General features: G+C 34.2%; 1 protein-coding gene across 11 annotated transcripts in view; it reads left to right on the top strand.

Annotated features, from left to right (window-relative positions):
• The window catches only part of LCORL (ligand dependent nuclear receptor corepressor like), a 188,351-nt gene that overhangs the window by 139,934 nt on the left and 25,869 nt on the right, over positions 1-22,548 (top strand). For 6 of the 11 annotated variants that reach the window (XM_024119428.3, XM_028492105.1, XM_028492107.1 and 3 more), the window contains 2 exons: positions 15,749-15,842; positions 17,171-21,392. In XM_024119428.3, coding sequence (XP_023975196.1) covers positions 15,749-15,842; positions 17,171-18,200 — 1,124 coding nt within the window. In that variant the 3' untranslated portion in view covers positions 18,201-21,392. Of the gene's footprint in view, positions 1-15,748; positions 15,843-17,170; positions 21,394-22,548 lie in introns of those variants that run through there. The other 5 variants (XM_055086126.1, XM_055086127.1, XM_024119429.3 and 2 more) reach the window with 3 other exon arrangements.

Here is a 22,548-nt window from a genome sequence, read left to right on the forward strand (position 1 = left end):
AAATAGTGCTGCAATGAACATTGTGGTACATGACTCTTTTTGAATTATGGTTTTCTCAGGGTATATGCCCAGTAGTGGGATTGCTAGGTCATAGATAATTCTACTTTTAGTTTTTTAAGGAACGTCCATACTGTTCTCCGTAGTGACTGTATCATTTTACATTCCCATCAACAGTGTAGGAGGGCTCCCTTTTCTCCACACCCTCTCCAGCATTTATTGTTTGCAGATTTTTTGATGATGGCCATTCTGACCGGTGTGAGTTGATACCTCATTGTAGTTTTGATTTGCATTTCTCTAATGATTAGTGATGTTGAGCATCCTTTCATGTGTTTGTTGGCAATCTGTATATCTTCTTGGGAGAACTGTCTGTTTAGGTCTTGTACCCATTTTTGGATTGGGTTGTTTTTTTGATATTGAGCTGCATGAGCTACTTGTATATTTTGGAGGTTAATCCTTTGTCAGATGCTTTGTTTGCAGATATATTCTCCCATTCGGAGGGTTGTCTTCTCATCTTGTTTATGGTTTCCTTTGCTGCGCAAAAGCTTTTGAGTTTCATTAGGTCCCATTTGTTTATTTTTGTTTTTATTTCCATTTCTCTAGGAGGTGGGTCAAAAGAATCTTGTTGTGATTTATGTCATAGAGTGTTCTGCCTGTGTTTTCCTCTAAGATTTTGATAGTGTCTGGCCTTACATTTAGGTCTTTAATACATTTTGAGTTTATTTTTGTGTATGGTGTTAGGGAGTGTTCTAATTTCTTTCTTTCACATGTAGCTGTCCAGTTTTCCCAGCACCACTTATTGAAGAGGCTGTCTTTTCTCCATTGTATGTTTTTGCCTCCTTTATCAAAAATAAGGTGACCATTTGTGCGTGGGTTTATCTCTGGGCTTTCTATCCTGTTCCATTGATCTATATTTCTGTTTTTGTGCCAGTACGGTCTTGATTACTGAAGCTTTGTAGTACAGTCTAAAGTCCAGGAGCCTGATTCCTCCAGCTCCGTTTTTCTTTCTCAAGATTGCTTTGGCTATTCGGGGTCTTTTATGTTTCCATACAGATTGTGAAATTTTTTGTTCTAGTTCTGTGAAAAATGCCAGTGGTAGTTTGATAGGGATTGCACTGAATCTGTAGATTGCTTTGAGTAGTAGAGTCATTTTCACAGTGTTGATTCTTCCAATCCAAGAACATGGTACATTTCTCCATCTGTGTATCATCTTTAATTTCTTTCATCAGTGTCTTATAGTTTTCTGCATACAGTTTTTTTGTCTCCTTAGGTAGATTTATTCCTAGGTATTTTATTCTTTTTGTTGCTGTGGTAAATGGCAATTTCTCTTTCAGATTTTTCATCAGTAGTGTATAGGAATGCCAGAGATTTCTGTGCATTAATTTTGTATCCTGCTACTTTACCAAATTCATTGATTAGCTATAGTAGTTTTCTGATAGCATCTTTAGGATTCTCTATGTATACTTTCCCTCTATGCCTACTTTCTGGAAGGTTTTTATCATAAATGGGTGTTGAATTTTGTAAAAAGCTTTTTCTGCATCTATTGAGATGATCATATGGTTTATATTCTTCAAGTTGTTAATATGGTGTATCACATTGATTGATTTGCGTACATTATAAATGTTTGATAGAACTCACCTGTGAAGCCATCTGGTCCTGGGCTTTTGTTTGTTGGAAAATTTTTAATTACGTCTCAATTTCAGTGCTTGTGATTGGTCTGTTTATATTTTCTATTTCTTTATGGTTCAGTCTTGGAAGGTTGTGCTTTTCTAAGAATGTGTCCATTTCTTCCAGGTTGTCCATTTTATTTCCCTTTCTCTTCTTTGTTCACACAGCTCCCAGGGTTCAGCTTTGGATTTGGCCCCGCTGCTGCGTGTAGGTCGCCTGAGGGCATCTGTTCTTCGCTCAGACAGGATGGGGTTAAAGTAGCAGCTGATTAGGGGGCTCTGGCTCACTCAGTATGGGGGGAGGGAGGGGTACGGAATGCGGGGTGAGCTTGTAGCTGCAGAGGCCAGCGTGATGTTGCAACAGCCTGAGGCGTGCCCTGCGTTCTCCTGGGGAAGTTGTCCCTGGATCACAGGACCTTGGCAGTGGCGGGCTGCAGAGGCTCCAGATATCCTTTTAATAAAGGTCTACTGGTAGTAAACCTTTGGGATTATTTTTCCAGTTTCTTATTCTTTCTTTTTAACCTTGATCTTCAAAGAGATTTTTTTTCTGGGTACACAAGTCTAAGCTGACAATTATTATTTTCTTAGCACTGCTACCATGATAGTGTCTTGGCTTCTATTTTTGCTATAACCACCCAACAAATAGTCTTTTCTTTGTAGGTAATCTCTACACACTTTTTTTTAGCATCTCTCTCTCACTTTTCTCTCTGTGTTTTTTTTTTTTGTTTGTTTGGTTTTTTTTGTTTTTTTTTGTTTTTTTTCCGTACGCGGGCCTGTCACTGCCGTGGCCTCTCCCGTTGCGGAGCACAGGCTTTTTTGTTTTTTTTTTGCGGTACGCGGGCCTCTCACTGTTGTGACCTCTCCCGTTGCGGAGCACAGGCTCCGGACGTGCAGGCTCAGCGGCCATGGCTCACGGGCCTAGCCACTCCACGGCATGTGGGATCTTCCTGGACCGGAGCACAAACCCATGTCCCCTGCATCGGCAGGCGGACTCTCAACCGCTGTGCCACCAGTGAAGCCCTCTCTCTGTGTTTTGTTTATGCTTTTTTGCAGGTTTCCTGGATATGTTTGGGTACAGATTTCTTTATTATTTTTTTCTTTTTATTCATTTATTTATTTTTTGTCTGCATTGGGTCTTCATTGCTGCATGCGGGCTTTCTCTAGTTGCGGTGGGCGGGAGCTACACTTCATTGCGGTGCACGGGCTTATCATGGTGGCTTCTCTTTTTGCAGAGCACGGGCTCTAGGTGCGTGGGCTTCAGTAGTTGTGGCACGTGGGCTTAGTAGTTGTGACTTGTGGGCTCTAGAGTGCAGGCTCAGTAGTTGTGGCGCATGGGCTTAGTTGCTCCGTGGCATGTGGGATCTTCCCAGACCAAGACTCATATCCATGTCCCCTGCATTAGCAGGCAGATTCTTAACCACTGTGCCACCAGGGAAGTCCCGGGTGTAGATTTCTTTTCTTCATTCTGCTTGGAAGTCCTATTTTTTCTAAAACTGAGGACAAATTTCTTTTATCAATTGTGATTTTTCAGCCATTATCTTTTCAATATAATGCAGCTACCATTTTTTCTCTTGTCAAAATTTACTGAGACATATTTTGGATCCTCTCATTCTATCCTTCATATCTCTTATCTTCTCTTTCATATCTTCCACCTCTTTGTCCCTTTGTGTTATATCCTGACTACTTAATTTAGAACTATCTCCAATTCACTGATTCCCTCTTGAGCTATTCTAATCACTGTTTAACCTTTGTCTTGAGTTTCTAATTTGTTATTTTTCCATTTCCAGAAGTTATTTGTTACTGTTTTGAAATATGCCTGTCAGCGTGCCCCTAATTTTACAAAAAGAATCAATAAGCAAGATATCAAGAATGATTTGAGAGAATTATTTTAGGTAAGGTGGTCAGGAAAGCCTCCCAGAAGAAGTGAGTTTGAACAGAGAACTGAATAATGAGAAGAAGTCCTCCACATGAAGATCTGAGGGCAGGGCATTCCAGGCAGAAGAAATATCAAAAACAGAGAAAAAAATTTCAGAAATCAAAGAAGGCAGGAGCAAATCAGGTATGTTTGAGGAACTGTATGAAGATTGTCTCAGTCACTTAAAAATCAAGAGACTAGTCAAAGCTTTTCCCTAAAGTCAGATTATAGAGTGTCAAGAAATATAATTGTTACGGTATATTTAAGCTGGATATTTCTCTTTTCTGTTTTGTAAAGAATATCACAAAAAGCCATGCACTTTAAATTCAGAAGTTCCATAAATAAACGTTATTTACCATGTAACTGTCACTTGACTAACCTAATTAGCTGTATGAAGTATAAAAAGAAAAAGAAATCAGTGTCTTTATAGCCATTACATTTTTCCTGAATATTTGTTATAGTTTGATATAAAATTGGCCACTCTATCACCACATGGTTTCCAGGTGATAATTCACTGAGTTTTTGTTTCCCTTATAATTTTTTTTCATGTATTTTCCCTCCAAATACAACTTTCATAACATGTTCCTTAACTTTGAAGTTATCAGTGTGCCAAAATGGGGTTCAAAATAACAGCTTGAATAAAGTAAAGCTGATATTACTTCTATATTTAAATCTTCCTCTTAGTTTTCTGTTACATGAAGAACAAAATTTAAGTTTTCTTTCCATGACCTACGTGGCTTTGCTAAGACCTTGTCCCTGTCTACCCCTCTGGACTTACTCCTTTTCCTCTCTTCCTGGCTTAGTATGTGCAAGTCACACTGTCTGTCTATTTCTGGCACATTCTAAGCTTACTTCACTTCTGAACCTTCACTCTTGCTGATGGCTTTCCTGGATTACTCTGTCTTTAGATCTTCTTCTTTCTCTGGCTTGGCGCTCTTCATCATTTATATCTTAGCTAGAATATCAGCTTAACAATAAGGCAGTAATAAATTCCAGTTTATAAAAATAACTTCTGGGTGATAAAGAAGAAAGCACCATTAGAAAAACCAAAAGAGAAGTAGTAGTCTATGAAAAAGTATTTATAATTTATATTCTAAAATAAAGGACTGATACTCTAATGCATTAAGAGTTTCAAAAATTGGAAGTGAAAGATATACCACTGATAGAAAAATGAGCATTGTTTTACTGTCAATTCATAGAAGAAGAGGTTTTAAAAGCCTTTGAACATAGGGAAACACACTTCATATATGGTTCACACCTATCAGACTGATAACAATTCAAGTTTAACAACGTAGTCTTTCTGGTAAGACTGTGAAGAAACAGGCACTCTAGTATTCTCATTACTAGGGGAATACAAACTGGTAGAATCCTTATGGAGGGGAATTGACAATACGTGTTAAAATTATATATGCATTTACTCTTTGACCCAGAAATCTCACTTCAAGGAATTGAGCCTATAATTACACTTACACAAATATCGATGATATACACTCAAGGTTATTCATTGGGTGGCATTACTTATAATAGCAAGGGATTAGAAGTAACCCAAATGGTTAACTAAATTATTGTACATCCACACAGTGGCAAACTGAGCATTTGAATAAAAAGGGTGAGAAAGATCCCTTTTTAGTGACATTTTCAAGTTTTAGGAGATAAAAGCAAGATGCAGAACAGTATATATATGTTCTCTTTTTGTATAAACAAAGCAGGAAAGATAAAACCTATAAGGGAATGAAGTAAATGAGGCGGAGGAGGCAGGATAGAAGTGTTGTGAATGGACCTTGTTATGTAGTTTTATATAAATGTTCAGATCCCAAAGAATAAGCATTTTTTAAAGTTAAAGCAATCCCTAAAATTTGAAAAAGAATGTAACAAATGAGCGTACCTGCATCAAGTTAGTAATATATTAACACTAAGAAAAGAATGACGTCAGGTGACTTTACCCAGTATTTTGACTATACTTTCTTGGTGGAATATATTCTAAGGACAAAGGAGTGCTTCAAAGAAATTCTAAACTTCTTTTAGTAATATTAGTAATAATATTGCCATTGTTATTTTGGATCTCTAGGATAAATCAAATATATAATCATGTTAACATTGTTTTGGGAAACCAAGATTTTCAGGGTAAGAGAAGAAACAAACAAGTGTAAAATCAAAGTAAACACCCTGTAATATTACATATGTGTAGATTGGAAATGTCACTGCAAACTCATGATTTTTTTTTCTTTTAAAAAATGTGCATTTCTTAGTCTGACCACTGAAACATTCTAAAAGCAATAACATGACAGCTCAGTGGCATTGAATTTAGACCAAGATTGTGGTCTTCTAAACATTATTTTCCCTTAAAGGGAAATAATCTTCCTTGGAATCCAGGTCTGGATCAGAAAATGTACAAGATGAGCCTGGAACATCTTGTGCCAGCAAGCAAGGATGTGCCAAAGACTAATTTGTCAACCAAATACAGGAGGCAACGTTAACGGTTCCCCATTAGCCAAATAAGAGAACATTTAAGCATCAGAAGGAAGAACAGTTTCAACTGAAACTTGTTGAATGTTTTACAATCCTTTAGTTCATGATAATCCAAAAAAACAAAAACAAAAACAAGGTGCCCCTCAAAGTCATTAGTCTACACTGGAGAAGCATAGCATACCAACTCCTTACTTTGAAAATGAGCAATTAGAGGAAAGAGTTAAGCATTTATTTTGCTTTGCTTTTACAAACTGTATTTCAGGACAACCAAATAGCCTTTTGAGGAAGATTCTTAAAGAAGAATTTCAGTTAATAAATATGGCAGACACGACAGATTTAAAATATTATTTTGCAATGCCTAGTAAGATAACTGAATCAAACATTATCAGAAGATAAAACTATTAGAGGAGAGGTTGCTTGGGGAATTTTACAATGGAGAGGTCAGGCTGTTGTCATCAGAATACACTGATCACTTAAGCATCATTAGAAATAGACTTTATACATCACTTGTGAAGTATTCCTGCCAGAAACGTTGAACATGAATCTAAGCAATTCTTTTGGTCATTGGTTCTCAAATGTGGTCCGGGAAGCCCTCAGTGTCTCTGAAACTCTTTCAGGGGATACACCAGGTCAAAACTAATAATAACATATTATTTGCCCTTTTCACTCTCATTCTCTCACATCACAAGTGTGTAGTGCAGTCAGTCAGAGGCTGATGTATGATTTCTGAACACACTGAATACAGAAGCATATATGAGAATCCAGCTGTCTTCTATTAAACAAGAAGCTTAATAGAAGCTAGGCATTTAAAAGATTTGCAAAATTATTTTTTAAAGTTCTCACTTTATTTTACAATGTTATTTTTCATTAAAATGTTTTTATAAACATTAACATTTATAGAGTTATTAATTACAAATATTTAAAGTTTTTATTTTAATTTATAATATGGTAAATATTATAACTCACCTAAACAAAAGTTCTTTGAGGTCCACAGTAATTTTTAAGAGTGAAGAGATCATGAGAACCAAAAGTTTGAGAACCATTTGCTTTAGAGCAAAGTAAACGACACCGTAGGAGAGCAAAAAGAACAAACCATAATGTAAGACATTCTCTAGTAGAACTGATGACCTGGCCTCTTCAAAAAGTCAGTGTCATTATTTTAAACAATGAGGGAAAATGCTGCTATAAATTTTAAGAGACATAGCCATCAAGAATAACACAGACAAATTAGCTTCTAATTTGAACATACAAACTGTAAAAACACATTTTGGACTCACCAGAGGAAATTCAGTACAAACTAAGTATTAGGTGATAACAAGGAATTTTTATAGTTACGTACAAAAATGTTCATATGTTTAAAGATGCATAAGAATATAGAAATGATGTGACAGCTGGAATTAACTTTAAAATACTTAAGTAGATAGAGATAAATAGAGCAAGTGTAGCAAAAATGTAGGTAATTGTATAAACTGAAGAGTGGATAGAAGGAATCATTCTATATTTTTGCATTTTTGAAAGGTATCTCAATTAAATTTCTTTTTTAAGAAAGAGCAAGTCATCTTCCCAGAGGCTTTAACTGATTATTTATTCCAACATAGTAACCTCTTCCCACCTGCCATTGTTATTATCCTGTTCTGTCACTGTGTTTTATTTTCATTGTAAGGCCTTACCACCTTGTGAAATTAATATTTTATTGACTTTTCTTTGTTCTACTAGAATGTAAATTACATGAGAGCGGGAACATTTTCTGTTTTGCTCCCTACTGTTTCCTTTGTGCCATTCAGAAAAATGACTGGCATATTATAACCTTGCAATAAATATTAATCAAATGAATGAACTGTAAAGCTATGCATTGATCTTTTATTTATCCACCCAGAAGTAACTGCTTCGGTTTTCAATCCTTCCAAATCATTTTCTGGAAAAACATACTCAACACACACACTTACACATTCTCACTCTCTCCTCCCAGAGCTCATTCCCACAAATCATTCATTATATAATCCTCTATAAGTTGTATTTTTAAAATATTTTTAAACATCCATTCCATATGTTACTGTTTTTCTGCAGATCCATTTTAATACTTAAACTGATCTACTTAGCTGAATAGTATGCAGTTTTCTGGAAGAATCACATTATACTTAATTCTGTATCTTCAGATATATAAGTGAACATGCTTGAGCTGAGATTTTGCAGTCAGTCTTAATTTTTACCTTAGGACATATTCCTAGAAGTGAAATTGCTGCATAAAACAGCATGCATAAAGCTGTTAGAAGTCAAGATAGTGGAGGTAGGTGTAAGTTAGTGACCAGAGGAGATATGATGGGGGGCTTCTGGGTTGATGGTGGTGATCTAGGTGCTATTTACATTGAAATGTTCAGTTTGTGAAAATTCATTAAATTGTGTAGTTAGGTTCATTCTTGTTATGAATGTTGTATTTCAATTAAAAGATTTTTAAAACTCATAAATCACTTTTAGATGAGCATGTTAAGGGCTAGCAAATCTAAAGTCTTCCAATATGATGTCGTAATAAGTATACATCCCACATTTTAAATGTTTGGTTGAAACTTAAACTTACAGAATACACGGTACAATACATGATAAAAAAGAGAGTGTGTTTTTTAAAATATTTTTCAAGGTACTGACTTGAAGCCTTTTGAAACTTTGCTTTAGTTCAGTATTTGTAGGAATGACTGAAGAAAGAAAAAGAGAACTGCAATGAAATTCTAAAATGGCATATGGTTGAAGTGCTGAAACCTTGTTTAATTTTACCAGTAATATTTCCTAATTAAATTTAGTATTATTAATTTTTACATCCTAAATTTACTATAAGCACTTCACTCTGATTTATTTTGTCCCTTGTCATTATTAGTAATTAGTAGGTGAGTGAATTCTATGGGATTTCAGCTATGTATGCACTAAATAAAAACACATCGAGAAAGCAATAACTCTTCCCTTTTAAAAAAGTGTTTGATGTGCGGAGGAAGGCAAATGAAGGAAGGAAAAACCAATGTTAAAGCTTAATTGATGTGCTACTGTGATATTATATTATTTCCTCCATGACCCTGAAACTTTAACTCAATGGTTAAACAAGTAACAAAAACAATTTTAAAATAAAATTTGGATAAACCCAAGTGATTGCTTTTACACTTTGGTATTATTTTGTTAATAAGTTTGTGGGGTTTCTTCATGAATATATGCTCATTATGGCAAACTTGGGGAAAGCAGAAAATTAGCGAGATTATATTGTGTGTATTTTATATATATTTGTGCTTATCAGTAATACTGAAATCTTTGGTATATCTTTGTATATAAAACCACTTAAATGTTAAATACTATTTTCTTAAGATAGATGCCTAGAGGAGTGTGAACATTTTTAAGATTTTTGATAGCATATTACTAGATTATTTAGAAAAGCATTTGTTCCTAAACTGGTAATGTGTGATGGTGACAAATTTATTGAGCCATTACCAACATTGTAACTTGACTTTTGAAAACATTACACAGATTAGAATTGTAATTGAATACAGAGTCTGGAATAACTGCCTGAGTTTGAATGGCATTTCACTACTTACAGTTATCTTGGGCAAGATAATTAAAACCTCTTTTGCTTTCAGTTTTATCATTAAAAATTGCAAATAAAACCTATTGGGCTTCCCTGGTGGCGCAGTGGTTGGGAGTCCGCCTGCCGATGCAGGGGACGTGGGTTCGTGCCCCGGTCCCGCGTGCCACGGAGCGGCTGGGCCCGTGGGCTGTGGCCGCTGGGCCTGCGCGTCCGGAGCCTGTGCTCCGCGACAGGAGGGGCCACAGCAGTGAGAGGCCCGCATACCGCAAAAAAAATAATAATAATAAAATAAAGTAAAACCTATTTATATATTGGGCTTTGTGAGCCCTAGTGGGGTTAAGACATATAATGCTCTTAGAGTGGTGTTCTGCACACTATAAAAATGTTATGGTTTTATATATTTAGATTTTATATAAGCTCTGTTTTCTAGAAATCAGTTAAATATAAATGATTAATATTTGAAATCAGGGGAATCTCCTAGAGAGTACAGTAGGGAAAAAGAGCTGAAGACTGACTAGAACAATACATTGAGGGGCTAAAAGAAAGACAGGAAGACCCATTTAAGGAGAGAGATAAGAGGTGATTAAAGACATAAAGTAGAAATAGTATTAAGGTATTTATTAAAACTATTAACATAGGTTTGCATCAAACATCATGAAATGTTACATTGCATTGATTTGGATGAAAGTTTTATTGCTAGTGATTAGTGTTATTATGAAATTTAATTTGGAATAGTTTCCCCTTGTCCAAACAACATAAAATGTATGTGATATTTTGTCATTAAAATTCACTTGCCTTCATGTACTGAATCTTACTGATATTTACATCTTTAATATTGATGATAGGTAATGTGTTTTTGAAGGTCTTTTAACTCATGTTCATACTCAGGTATGGACTGAGCTTGGTGAATTTGTCTTGTATAGCAACTGGAGACCAGTAGTATTGTGAGGAGTTAATAAATATGTTTTTAATATATTTAATATTCATATTTAATTTAGTGGTTAGTGATCACCAACTTGACATTTCTAAAGAAAAATCTGTTATTATTAGAGCCTAACGAATAAAGAAATTGACGATTAAAAATCATTCTCAGCCTCTTTAACTGAACTGGAGTTTCTCTTTGTGTGAAGCTAACTTCTCTCCCATATAGATATCAACTTTTTGACTGTGCTGTCATTTTCTGACTAGCTGAACAAAGTTCATTGATTTCATGATTATTTTGTCAGTCAGGGTCTGCTGTATGCAGTGCTATATGCTTAGGATTGGTGTGACAGAATTGAGCAAGTCATTGATGAGTCAGTGAATTGGTCTTTATTGAGGTACTATTGCTTTCAGGCCCTTGCTTAGAAGTGAGTCTTGTGAGAAAATCAGCTAAGTAAGTATACTTAATTAGATATAAATCATAAATAGATTCTAAACATAGTTACTAAATCCCCACAGTACTATTGGGCTTCAGGTGCTAAACTAGGCAAATTATAATAACACATCATAAATACAGTATAGAAGAATACGAAGGGTGCTATGGGAATATGAAAGAAGACTGGGGAAAAATTAGGAAAACCTTTGAGGGGATGATTCGGAAGGAAGTGTTAAAGTTAGCCAGGCCAAGAGAGCACAGAGCATACTTTGAAGAATGGACAGAGGCAGGTAAGAGATGAGAAAGAATGGTGTCCTTGGAGGAGTGAAAGACAATTCTGTATTATGAGGGTTGTATTTGTCTGCTTTTAATAGATTCTTCATCAGGAATTTGCAGGAGAACACAGAGCTGAGAATAATTCGTAAACAGAAATCCAAATCTTGGTTTTGGAATGCAAATTCTCAAAAAAATTAACCCAATAAAATGTTGATACTCAAGAAATTGCTTAATTTGGTCATGATTTCAATTTTCCAAACACCAGTCCATTTTTAAAGTTATCTGGTAGTGTCATGTAGACAATTACCTGACCTTGTTGGTAGATTACATCAGCCTCTCTTTAATTCTGTATCTTTTGCACTAGTGTTTGCTGAGAAATAATTAAATCATGTTGTTAATGCTTGGTCTACAACCATAAATGGAAACAATCTGTTTTTATTATTTGGAAAATATTCTTATATACAGCAAAATGCAATGTAGTAATCATGTTCCTGTCACCCAGAACTAATAAATGTGTTATTTGATCATATTTGCTTCTAATATGTTTTCTCTTGAGGAACTATCACATCCTTTTGTTTATCCTTGAAAGCAACCTCTGACAATACCTATTTATGCATCTCTAAGCAAAATAGTTTTATGTGCTTTAGAGATTCACATAAGTGCATACCAAATGCATTCATGTTCATTTACTCCTGCAACTTGCTCTTCTTACTCATCGGATTAGCAAAAATTAAAAATCTCAACAACACCAAGTGTTGTCAAGGTTATGGAAAAAAATTTTAGTAATATCTACAGAAGTTCAAAATGTATACCCTTCTGTCCATCACTTATACTCACTCCTAGGTGTGCATCTTAGAAAAATTCTTACACGTGAACATAAGAAAACATTTGGAAGGATTTTCGCTTCAGAATTGTTTGTAATAGTGAAAAACTAAAACAGCCTAAGTACCTACCAGTAGGTGAATGGTAAATAAATTTCAGTCTCTCTTTCTGTCTTCTAGTTATTTTCTGTTGCCCTGAAGCATTTAGCCTGATAAGTGCTTACTTTTTATCCATCAAGTTAATTATTAGTACTTTGAAAATGTATACACACAAAACAATCTAGTTATGATGTGATATCTCCATTGTGAAGAAGTGATGCTGATAGATGCAAATCAGGAGCAGGGGCAAGAAAATGCCCTTTTTTGCCATTTCTGATTTTTTCTTTTTCTTAATCCTAGTTCCCAAGCTATTTCTCCCCTTCTCTTACTGTTTTTGTTTTTTCTATTTCAGATAATCCTAGGGGTTACTCTTTATGATTTTTCTAGCTCTTGAGCCACAGCCTTTATGATGGAAAAAGGAATCATGATACCAGCAAAATACTTTAATATAGGTGACAAAACCACTAACAAAAAGTGAGATTTTTTTTTTATAGATAACATGGGCAGCCTAGGTATGGAGAATGGGTTATGGAAAAAAAGATAAAAGCATTTCTCACCTGGGCCACTGTTTAGAGTTCCTAAAGAAGAAGAATCAGGAATATAGGCCTGATTTGGGTAGTTCTCTTAAAGATGGAACAGGGCTTAAGTCTAGCTCATCCTCAAGACTGAAATTAGCTATCAAACCAGCAATCAAGGAGTGGTCCAAAAAGGACAAGAATACCTTTACTGTCCTAGCTAGGGAGCTACAGCCTAGTTTTCATAGTTAATGTAAAGGAGAGAGAGAAGGAGTTCTCTGCACCTCCTTATTTATGGTTTGTGGAGTAGTTAAACTGAAATCGACCACATCAAAAGTCTAAAATTTAGAACTGGAGAAATCATTAATTTATTCTGTAACATTGACAAGGAATAACATACTTATGAAGAGTGTATTTTATATGCTATAAACTACATAAAACAAGCAGAATCAAAACGAGTGAATTCAGTGATAAATCTGAATATGGACTAGGTAGTAATGACTTTTTTGAAGATGGTCTTATAAGACCTTAAAGTAGTAAAATTTTAAGTGCTGAAGAAGAGAAATGAGATAGTAAAGGAGAAGACATTCATTTCTCTATTTTAGTAAGTTATAGCACTCTACTTTTGTTTATGAAATACAAATGAGTAAGTCAGGATTCCTGATCTTGAGGAATTCAGTCTCATGGAAGAAAAAGATACGTAAATCAAAAATTGCATGAGAGTGTCGTAAGTGTTATAGGATGCTGTTGACAAGGTGAACACTAAGATTCTACTCGGGGGGATCTGGATCTTTAAAGATGAGGCGTTTGGCAAGTTGAAAAGTGGAAAGAGCATTCTAGGCAGCGGGAACCATGCACTGCAGTTTGAGAGACCTGACACCACATAGCATGTTTGAGGAACTGCAAGTGGTTTAGATGCACAGAAAGTGTGATGGTTGAGATGAGTTGTTGACTAAGCCTAAGATTGGGCTGGATGGATAAACTGCGGCAAGATACTTCATTTAATAATTTTTAAGGTAGTATTTACCATGTACTTTATTTGTCTGTCCAGTCTCCCTTTTTACCCTTTCCATCTAGGCATTCTAACCTCTAGCAATAACTGAATTCCTTCTAGTTCCTCTCAGTTCTTTTCAGCAAATATTTATTGAACACTTATTGTGTGCCAGCCACTATTGTAGGCAGTGGGGATACATCAGTAAATAAAATAGACATGATCTCTGCCTTCACATAGCTTATAGTCTGGTGGCTAACACTAATAAGTCAATAAGCAACTAGAATATAGCCTGCTAAATGCTACATACTCTAGGTAAGTGTTGCAAGTATAGGAACCTAGGATAATGACAACCACGTTCAAGTTGTGTCATGAATGACTGAATGATGAGTAAGATTTGGTGAATATTAGGATGAGTGTGGGGATAGAAGAAGGAGAGGATTAAGAGACTTCTAGGCAGAGGAAACTAATTGAAAATGTGAAAGCTAGAGGTGAGAAATAGCATAGCACTTTCCCAGCTGGTGTCCCTGTTCCCCCCTTAGCCCCTTGCAGTCCATTCTCCCCACAGCAGATTGATCCTTTAAAAACTATAAAATTGTGCCAGATTTATGCTTAGAATCCTCCAGTGGTTTCTTGTCTTTCAAAATAAAATTTCTTACCATGGCCTACAAGGCCCTATGTGATCTGCCTGATTTCTGATTTCATCTCTCACAGTCTGTTTACTCCACTCTAGTCACCCTGGCCTCTTTGCTGTTCCTTAAACATTCCAGATATGATTCCATATCATAGCCTTTGTACAAACTGATGCTTCTACAAGCTTTCCCCAAGATAATCTGCTTGGTTGGTACCATCACTTTGTTCAGGACTCCGTTCAAGTCAAAGAGGCCTTTACTGATAATACCTGATAAAATAGCAGCTGCCTTAGTCCTACCCTCATTACTCTATCAGCTCACTCTGCTTTATTTTTCCTAAGTAGCACTGATCATCAATCTGAAATATGGTTGTTGTCAGTGGTGGTGTTGTATGAATTATCTAACTAGATCACAAGCACCGTGAGGATAGGTACTTTGTATACCTTTTTTTTACTGCTGGTCTCCAAGTTCCTAAAACAGTGCTTTGCACATAATTAAATTAATTTTAAACCTAGTTGAATTTTTTAGTATATTTTTTAAACATGGGTTTTCTTAAAATTATTTCCTGTAGCTTTAATTTTCAATTTTTTAGCTATCTGTAGAGACATATTCCCAGTATGTATTGCTGTGTTTTAAATTCATAGTTTATTTTTATTCTTTTTGATTTTGAAGTTTATCAGATTAACAACATATCTGAATCATTGAAGCTTCATCTATGTAAATTCAACATTATAATAGTAATAAAAATAACTACATTTTAGTAACAAATACATAGGCAGTTGTTTTCTAACAGTTTATTTTTCCTAAAATGTTATATTGTGTCTTCATCCAATCACAGATATAACCACAATACATTACGTAGGCAGTGGTTCAACCGTTGTACATTTCAGTTATTTAAAACAGGAAAATTTTATGCTGAGTTCTAAAAAATAGATTGGTTGTACATAGAGTCACAGATTACCTACAGTATGTGTTCCACATACTACTAGTCCTAGTAAGTGCTAATTATCGCTTTCTTATTCATCATCATATTTTCTATGCTTTCTGTTTTGTTCAACATACATTATTCCTACTTTCCCAAAGCATCATCTGGGCAGCCTTGAATAGGAAGCAGTCATGTTTCTATAGAATGAGCAGTCAATGGCTGTTCACTGCAGAACAGTGGGAAAGGTGACCAAGGGTGGATTTTAAACATTTTATATCTAGTCTCTTTGTTTCTTCATATCACTTGGCAGTGCCAGCTCCTTCTCTGTTCTTTTTTCCTATGTAGTGCCTTCCCAGTCATGTATTGTTGCTAAAACCACAAGATGAGTTGGTGATGGCCATGTGTCAAATACAAGTGTTAATTTTTAGGTCATGAATTAGTAGATCATCAAAATATGAAATGTTAAAATGTTAAGGATTACCTGTCACAAATATAAAGTTTTTTCTCTTGCAAAAATTATAGGGGATGGAGTGTTAGATCTCTCTACAAAGAAAACCAGCATAAAATCTGAAGAGTCATCCATATGTGATCCTTCTTCTGAAAATTCAATGGCTGGGTAAGCAATATCTAGGAAATATAATTTAATATTAATATAAAATTATGGAGAGAACTCTTAATACTACTCTGAATAGATTGACATATATAGTTTTCTTCCAGAATTTTTGTCACTCATAAGTGTGTGTCTCTCATACCTTTCATTTGTCCTTTCTCTTTCTTTTTTATTCTTTCTGTTAAAGAAAAGTTATCAGAACAATCACCAAACTTTAGTTCATGTTACTAAAATGAACTACCAAATTAATCCTAGAATACAAACTAAGAAGCAGGACGAGTAAAGAGAATTTTAAATTCAATATTTAGGAGGCAATGTTAAGGAAAATATGTAATTTCACTATTTAATTTTTTTAAACAATCAACCAGTTTTAAAAGTACTATACTTACTAATTCTTATAACTAACTTAACAGTGTTTAGATTTTTTTCATTGTGTTCTAGGTGTGGTGGCAGACTACTTTATCTAGTAATCACCACAAAAAATCCTTTCATGCCTTAAAAGCTGTTGTTAAATTAATTAAATAGTTAATAGTGAAATGCTGTTCTGTTGGATTTGGGGATTTTTTTTTTTTTTTTTGGTAACTTTTGCATCTTCCCATTAACAAACTGCATAGGAAGCTTTTTAGTAACATTTAAATATCAGATGTAGAGTGTAATCTGTTTCAGCTAAGGCTGTAATAGCTTTTTGAGTCATGAGGTATAATGAGCTTTCTGTTTAAGAAACTTTAAAAGTTACAGTGATACATTCGAAATAGAAATAACATGTATAAAATCTAAAAGTATTTTACCCAAATATAACTTATCTACTTGTTTCAGATTTTAAGTTTTTATCTAGAGAAAAATTAGTCTTGTGGAAATATGGGGTATTTGTGTTTGGAAATATTCTTGCTGCTACAAATTTCCTTTAAAGGGGTTGACTCTTTTATTACTTGTTTAGCGGTAACGTCACTTTTCTACTAACAAAAACTCCTTTAGGATTTGGGTATTTTATATAATGGAACTCTAATTGTAAAAAAATTATAAGTGTTGCTCTGCAAGCATCTGTCAGAGGAATAGCAACATCATGAGAATATTTTTACAAATACTGAGTTAGGATTTTATGTTCTTGGAAGGTCTGCCCGTTGAGGCCACCGTATGATTGACACATTGTCCTACCAGGACTATAGCGTTTGCTTTGATAAGGAGCAACTACTACATCTCACAGACTTAAAAGAGTCATAAGCAGTGATGTTACCTAAGCAAGGAGTATAATAAAGGAGTGGACCCTCCCCTTCCATAGCTGTGTGAGAGTCTCTCATGCATCAGTTTACCATCGTTTCATTCCATCCATCCAGGAGACTACACAGAAACAGAGAGGACTATGTGGAAAGAAGTGCTGAGTTTGCAGATGGTTTGCTCTCAAAAGCTTTGAAAGACATTCAGTCTGGAGCACTGGACATAAATAAAGCAGGCATACTTTATGGCATACCTCAAAAAACTTTACTTCTCCACTTAGAAGCCTTACCAGCAGGGAAGCCTGCATCTTTTAAAAACAAAACTCGAGATTTCAATGATAGTTACTCATATAAAGACAGTAAAGAAACTTGTGCAGTGCTGCAAAAAGTAGCCTTGTGGGCGAGAGCTCAAGCAGAGCGCACAGAAAAAAGTAAACTCAATCTACTTGAAACCTCAGAATTAAAATTCCCAACAGCTTCCAGTTACCTCCATCAGTTAACTCTACAGAAAATGGTTACTCAATTTAAAGAAAAAAATGAAAGCCTACAATATGAAACACATCCTACTGTACAGTTAAAAATTCCTCAGCTACGAGTAAGTTCTGTTTCAAAACCACAACCTGATGGTCCTGGTCTGCTGGATGTTATGTATCAAGTTTCCAAAACCTCTCCAGTCCTGGAAGGATCAGCTCTCCAAAAACTGAAAAATATACTCCCTAAACAGAACAAAATAGAATGTTCTGGGCCCGTAACTCACTCAAGTGTTGACTCTTATTTTCTACATGGGGACCTCTCTCCTTTGTGTCTTAATTCTAAAAATGGAACAGTTGATGGAACCTCTGAAAATACTGAAGATGGGTTGGATCGAAAAGATAATAAGCAGCCCAGGAAAAAACGTGGCCGTTATCGGCAATATGATCATGAAATAATGGAAGAGGCTATTGCAATGGTAATGAGCGGAAAAATGAGTGTTTCCAAAGCACAAGGAATTTATGGGGTACCTCACAGCACTTTAGAATACAAGGTAAAAGAAAGATCTGGAACACTGAAGACTCCTCCGAAGAAGAAACTCCGATTACCAGACACTGGGTTATATAATATGACAGATTCAGGGACTGGCAGCTGCAAAAACAGCGGCAAGCCTGTGTAGATTACTTGTTAGGAAAATGTGTGTATGTGCGTGTGTGTGTGTGTATGCGTGTTTGCGTGTGTGTGTATGTGCACAGGTGTGTATTTGTGTGTCTGTATACACACATGTGGGAATTACAGATGCTCACTCTGACAGGAGACATGAAATTTTACAGTTCAAAAACCACTTACATGCCTTTTGAAAAAAAAGTTTTATTCAGGGTTTTCACTGTGGACAGAACTATATAGTTGCTTACTTAATTCTGATAGTTTGTATTTAATCCTTGTATAAATAGGTGAAAAAGATTCAGGTTTTCTTTAGTAGTCAATAGCATAAAGCGTTGTGGGAAAACAAGTAATTGTCAAGTGAAACATTTTTATTGGTGAAAGACCACTCCAGCCATTCAGTTGAACCATCTTATAATGGAAATATATTAATAGTTTGTAAACATTTTTGCATAGCATACTTACATTTGTTGTAAGTATATCAAACAACCAATCAAAGTTTAAACAGACAGCTATCTCCACACTAATAAAAATTTATATATACAGTATTAGTACACTACAGTGCATTCTATGAAATATGAAATGCACTCAAGTGCATCCACCAGGAATAGAAAAGAAAACCTTAAATGATATGTATAATGAAATTTAATATTTATCATTTAATAGTTGATTTAGCAGGAAGTTGGGGTTTATAAGGTATATACTTTAAAAAAAACTGACACATAGTTAACCCCAGCAGCTATAGAGTCCTTTAATGTAAGATGGAATACTAAGAACAAAAAGTAATTTAAATTTAATTATTAAAATAATTTAATTTTGTTTTTCATTTGAAAAATAAGCTAATGTGTAAGGTTAGAAAAGAAAGTTGGAATGCAACTTAGAGCATGTTTATAATGTGCACAGAAAAAGCTTGAGAATGATAATTTTGGTTTAAAATGTGCTGGTTAGTTGATGTTATGACTACTTTAAATTTTAAGGATTGTGACACACTCCTACTATTGAAAAACCTCAGTGTAACTTTAATATATTTGCTGCTGTGACATTTCAAAACATTTTCAGTTTATCAAAATGAATTACAGATTTCATTTTGGTGGGCGATACATTATCATTTTGCTAATAACCAAATTTGCAGTTGTTCAGGGTCTTGAATAGATTTACAGATATTTAACACTGAAGCTGTTTTGAACTTTCAGTAATGTAAACTCTCTACTAATTGGGTAGTTAGAAGCTGGGCAGTGCATTTTAACTTTTACTAGACTCATAAGAGAGACCAGTAATTTTATATAGCAGTCTCAAAATGTGGTTCAGAGTATCCATGTTGGATTTATGAAGTATGCAGTTTTAGTGGTAAAATGTTATAAAGCATGTGCCTCCATAGAAAGAATGGGGATTTGCTTCATAAATTCAAAATTCTTCGAGTGCCCCTTTTCTCTATTAAAATTCAGGTTCTGATCATTTTTTTCTAAGCCAGTTTTCCTAAGTCCAAAAGGAATACTTAAAGCTGAATTTAAAAAATAAGTGCACCTTGTCAAATACATGTGTTTTTACACTTGTGTTTGTGTGTATCTAATAATCACATATACATGTAATACTAAAGAAATTTTCAGCTATTACATTTAAAAACTGCTTACATATCTTTAAGGAAACTGAAGAGTGGGAAACTCCACAACCGAGGAGTTATTTGGTCTCTTAGATCCATACTGAACCCTCTTCAGCTATTAATGTTACCTGCATACTAGGGTATGAATCCTCTTGCTTTTTTTTTTTCCCCACTAAGAAAGTATACATAATAGATTGCAAAAACAGCAGATGTCAGGGTCATCTTTCTTTTTAAAGAATTAAGCCATATTTTGTGAGGGCCAGAACTTGGATTATTTAATATATTTCCCCTTCCCCCCCACCCCATTGAAAAACAAAGTTAAGGTAAATGTTTCAACACAATTTTATTGACCTCTTTATACAGAATTTTACTTGCAAGAATTTGGGGGCTTGAATGCATTACATAATATTTATATTGTATTGAGCTTTTTTATTCCTCACACTATATTTACATTAATAAATTGATTGAGAAGTTTATAGTAAAGGGATACTTACAGAACACTTTTATATCATTTAAAAGATGACCTGACCAAAAACTTTACAGGATTCATAAAATCAGGGATCATTTTGCTATTGACTTCACAGTGATCAGTAGTTTTATAGGTAATATTATAGTTAATTTGCAGCATTTTAGTACTTGTATTATTTATTTTTGGTCAGAAATAGTAAATTAAATATTTTTTGATAGTTTATAGGTAATGATCAACCCATAACTTTTAAAAGAAACAAAATGTTTCTAATTATTGAGTTAACTTTTGATTATACAGACTAGGAAAGGCAGGGAAATTTATGGGTTCCCCTTCTCCCCAGTGATTCTGTTAAGATGTTCTTTATGTTAAACTTTCAAAGTACTTTATAAATTTAGTTACCAGTTACTACTTATTAACTGACAATTTTCTGAAAAATCCAGTTTCAGCAGACTTTTAATGAAGGTGAAAGCAACCCTTATGTGCTTTCTACTTATTTGAATGTTCCTCAAGTATTTTATATTTAAAAAAAAAAAAAGGAAAAGAAAAAACAGTGCCTCTGTTTTTAGAAAACTACTGCTCAGTAAAGTTGTTTAAACCATTTCTGGTAGCTAATGACAATTTTATATTAAATTGTATACTAACTTTAGTGAGACCGATTTTTTAGTTGTTTACAGTACAAATACTTGTATTTGTTTTTTAATTGCAGTATTTCCATTGTCGCAGTAATTTAGTAAAACTCTGTGGCTGCCTTGATTTTGACAGATTTTGTTAATATAAACTGATTGTTAGGCAATTAGTTATATTTATGCATAAATCAATTGCACTATAATTCATGAATTATTTATTACAATATTTTCTAATGAATTCATGTATCTGTCTTGTGTTGTAAATGTACTGTAATTCTGTTTCTACTTTGTGTTGTTATATATCTAAATCTGATTGTATGAATTTTAATTGTTCAGTTAACGTGTTTCTAGGTTGTAATTTGTAGTAAAGCACTTCAATGCTTTTGCACTTAAATTTACAACACTGTTGGTGTGTGATTGATTTACTCATTCAGTAAAAGAAAAAAGAAAAGCAAAGAAAAAACTGACTACACTGGCTTCTTTGACTCACTCTAGGAAGCAGTTTTATTAATATTAATATTAGAAATTAACTTTCTCCAAAGACAACTATTTCAATAACAAAACTTGTAATGGCAAAACGTATAGAAACTTACAAAAAAAAAAGCAGAATTTTTTTATATATAAATCAAACAGGAAAAGGTTAGAAAAAAATTTTAGCATGAAAAACAAGGGAGCTGTGAAACATACAATTTTAGAATCAATTGAGAATAAATTCTAGATTGGAGGCTTATGTGTATTCAACTATTTACTAATATATTAGGTTTTTCTTTGAGATTCTAACATACAAGAAATATGGAAAAGAAAAAAATAGAAGGCAAATAAGCATATTGTGGAGTTTTATAATTTGAGAACTTAGTTATCTAATATCTGATACATATATATATAAAATCTTAATACCTGAATATCTAATTAGTAACTTTTTAAAGCTGTTCTTCATATGGCATTAGATAGAAATTACTGGCCACTGTGGTATTTTTGAGATTTTTGAAGTTCCATTATTAAAAATAATAAGTATAGACTTCCTTGGAAAGTCAAAAGAGAGCTATAAAAATCAGTGGTTTTCAGAATAGTTAACACTAGTCATGAATTTTTATTATTTCTACTCTAGACTTTACTAACAGAAAAAAATCATTTGAGCATTTCAGGAACTGTTATAAAAGCATGTTAATCTTTAAAATATAGTGCAATGTATTTTTCTGAGAAACATGTAAAATCTCTTTATTTAGTCACAGATATGTTTAATAGGCCATAACATAACTTTTCAAGAAACCTGTTGGAAATGTGTCTATCAGAACTTTTGGGGTTTTCTTTTGCTTATGTGAAAATTAGAATTTTTAATTTACTGGGAAAGAGTATAGTATCACTTATATCTTCTTATTTGATAGTTAACATTTACTCCTGCCTCTGTTCTCTACATAGGTTTCTTGAATTATCTAGTAGTGAATCTTCAGAGTCAGTTCAATTATTTTACACTCCCAACCATGAAAACATTTACAAAAAATTATTTTCAGAAAAGAAAGGATACTGAGGTCATGTCCTGTCTTCATTTGTCTAGAGGTGGCAGTGGACTTAAAAAGTTTTACTGTAATTTCCTGTCTCTTATCTCTTTGATAGCTACTTTATGTCAAATCACATGCTAGTTTTAGTCGTGAAACATTGGTTGAATCTA

The sequence above is a fragment of the Physeter macrocephalus genome, chromosome 7 (genome assembly GCF_002837175.3).
Source record: "Physeter macrocephalus isolate SW-GA chromosome 7, ASM283717v5, whole genome shotgun sequence".
In the NCBI taxonomy this organism is placed as follows: domain Eukaryota; kingdom Metazoa; phylum Chordata; class Mammalia; order Artiodactyla; family Physeteridae; genus Physeter; species Physeter macrocephalus.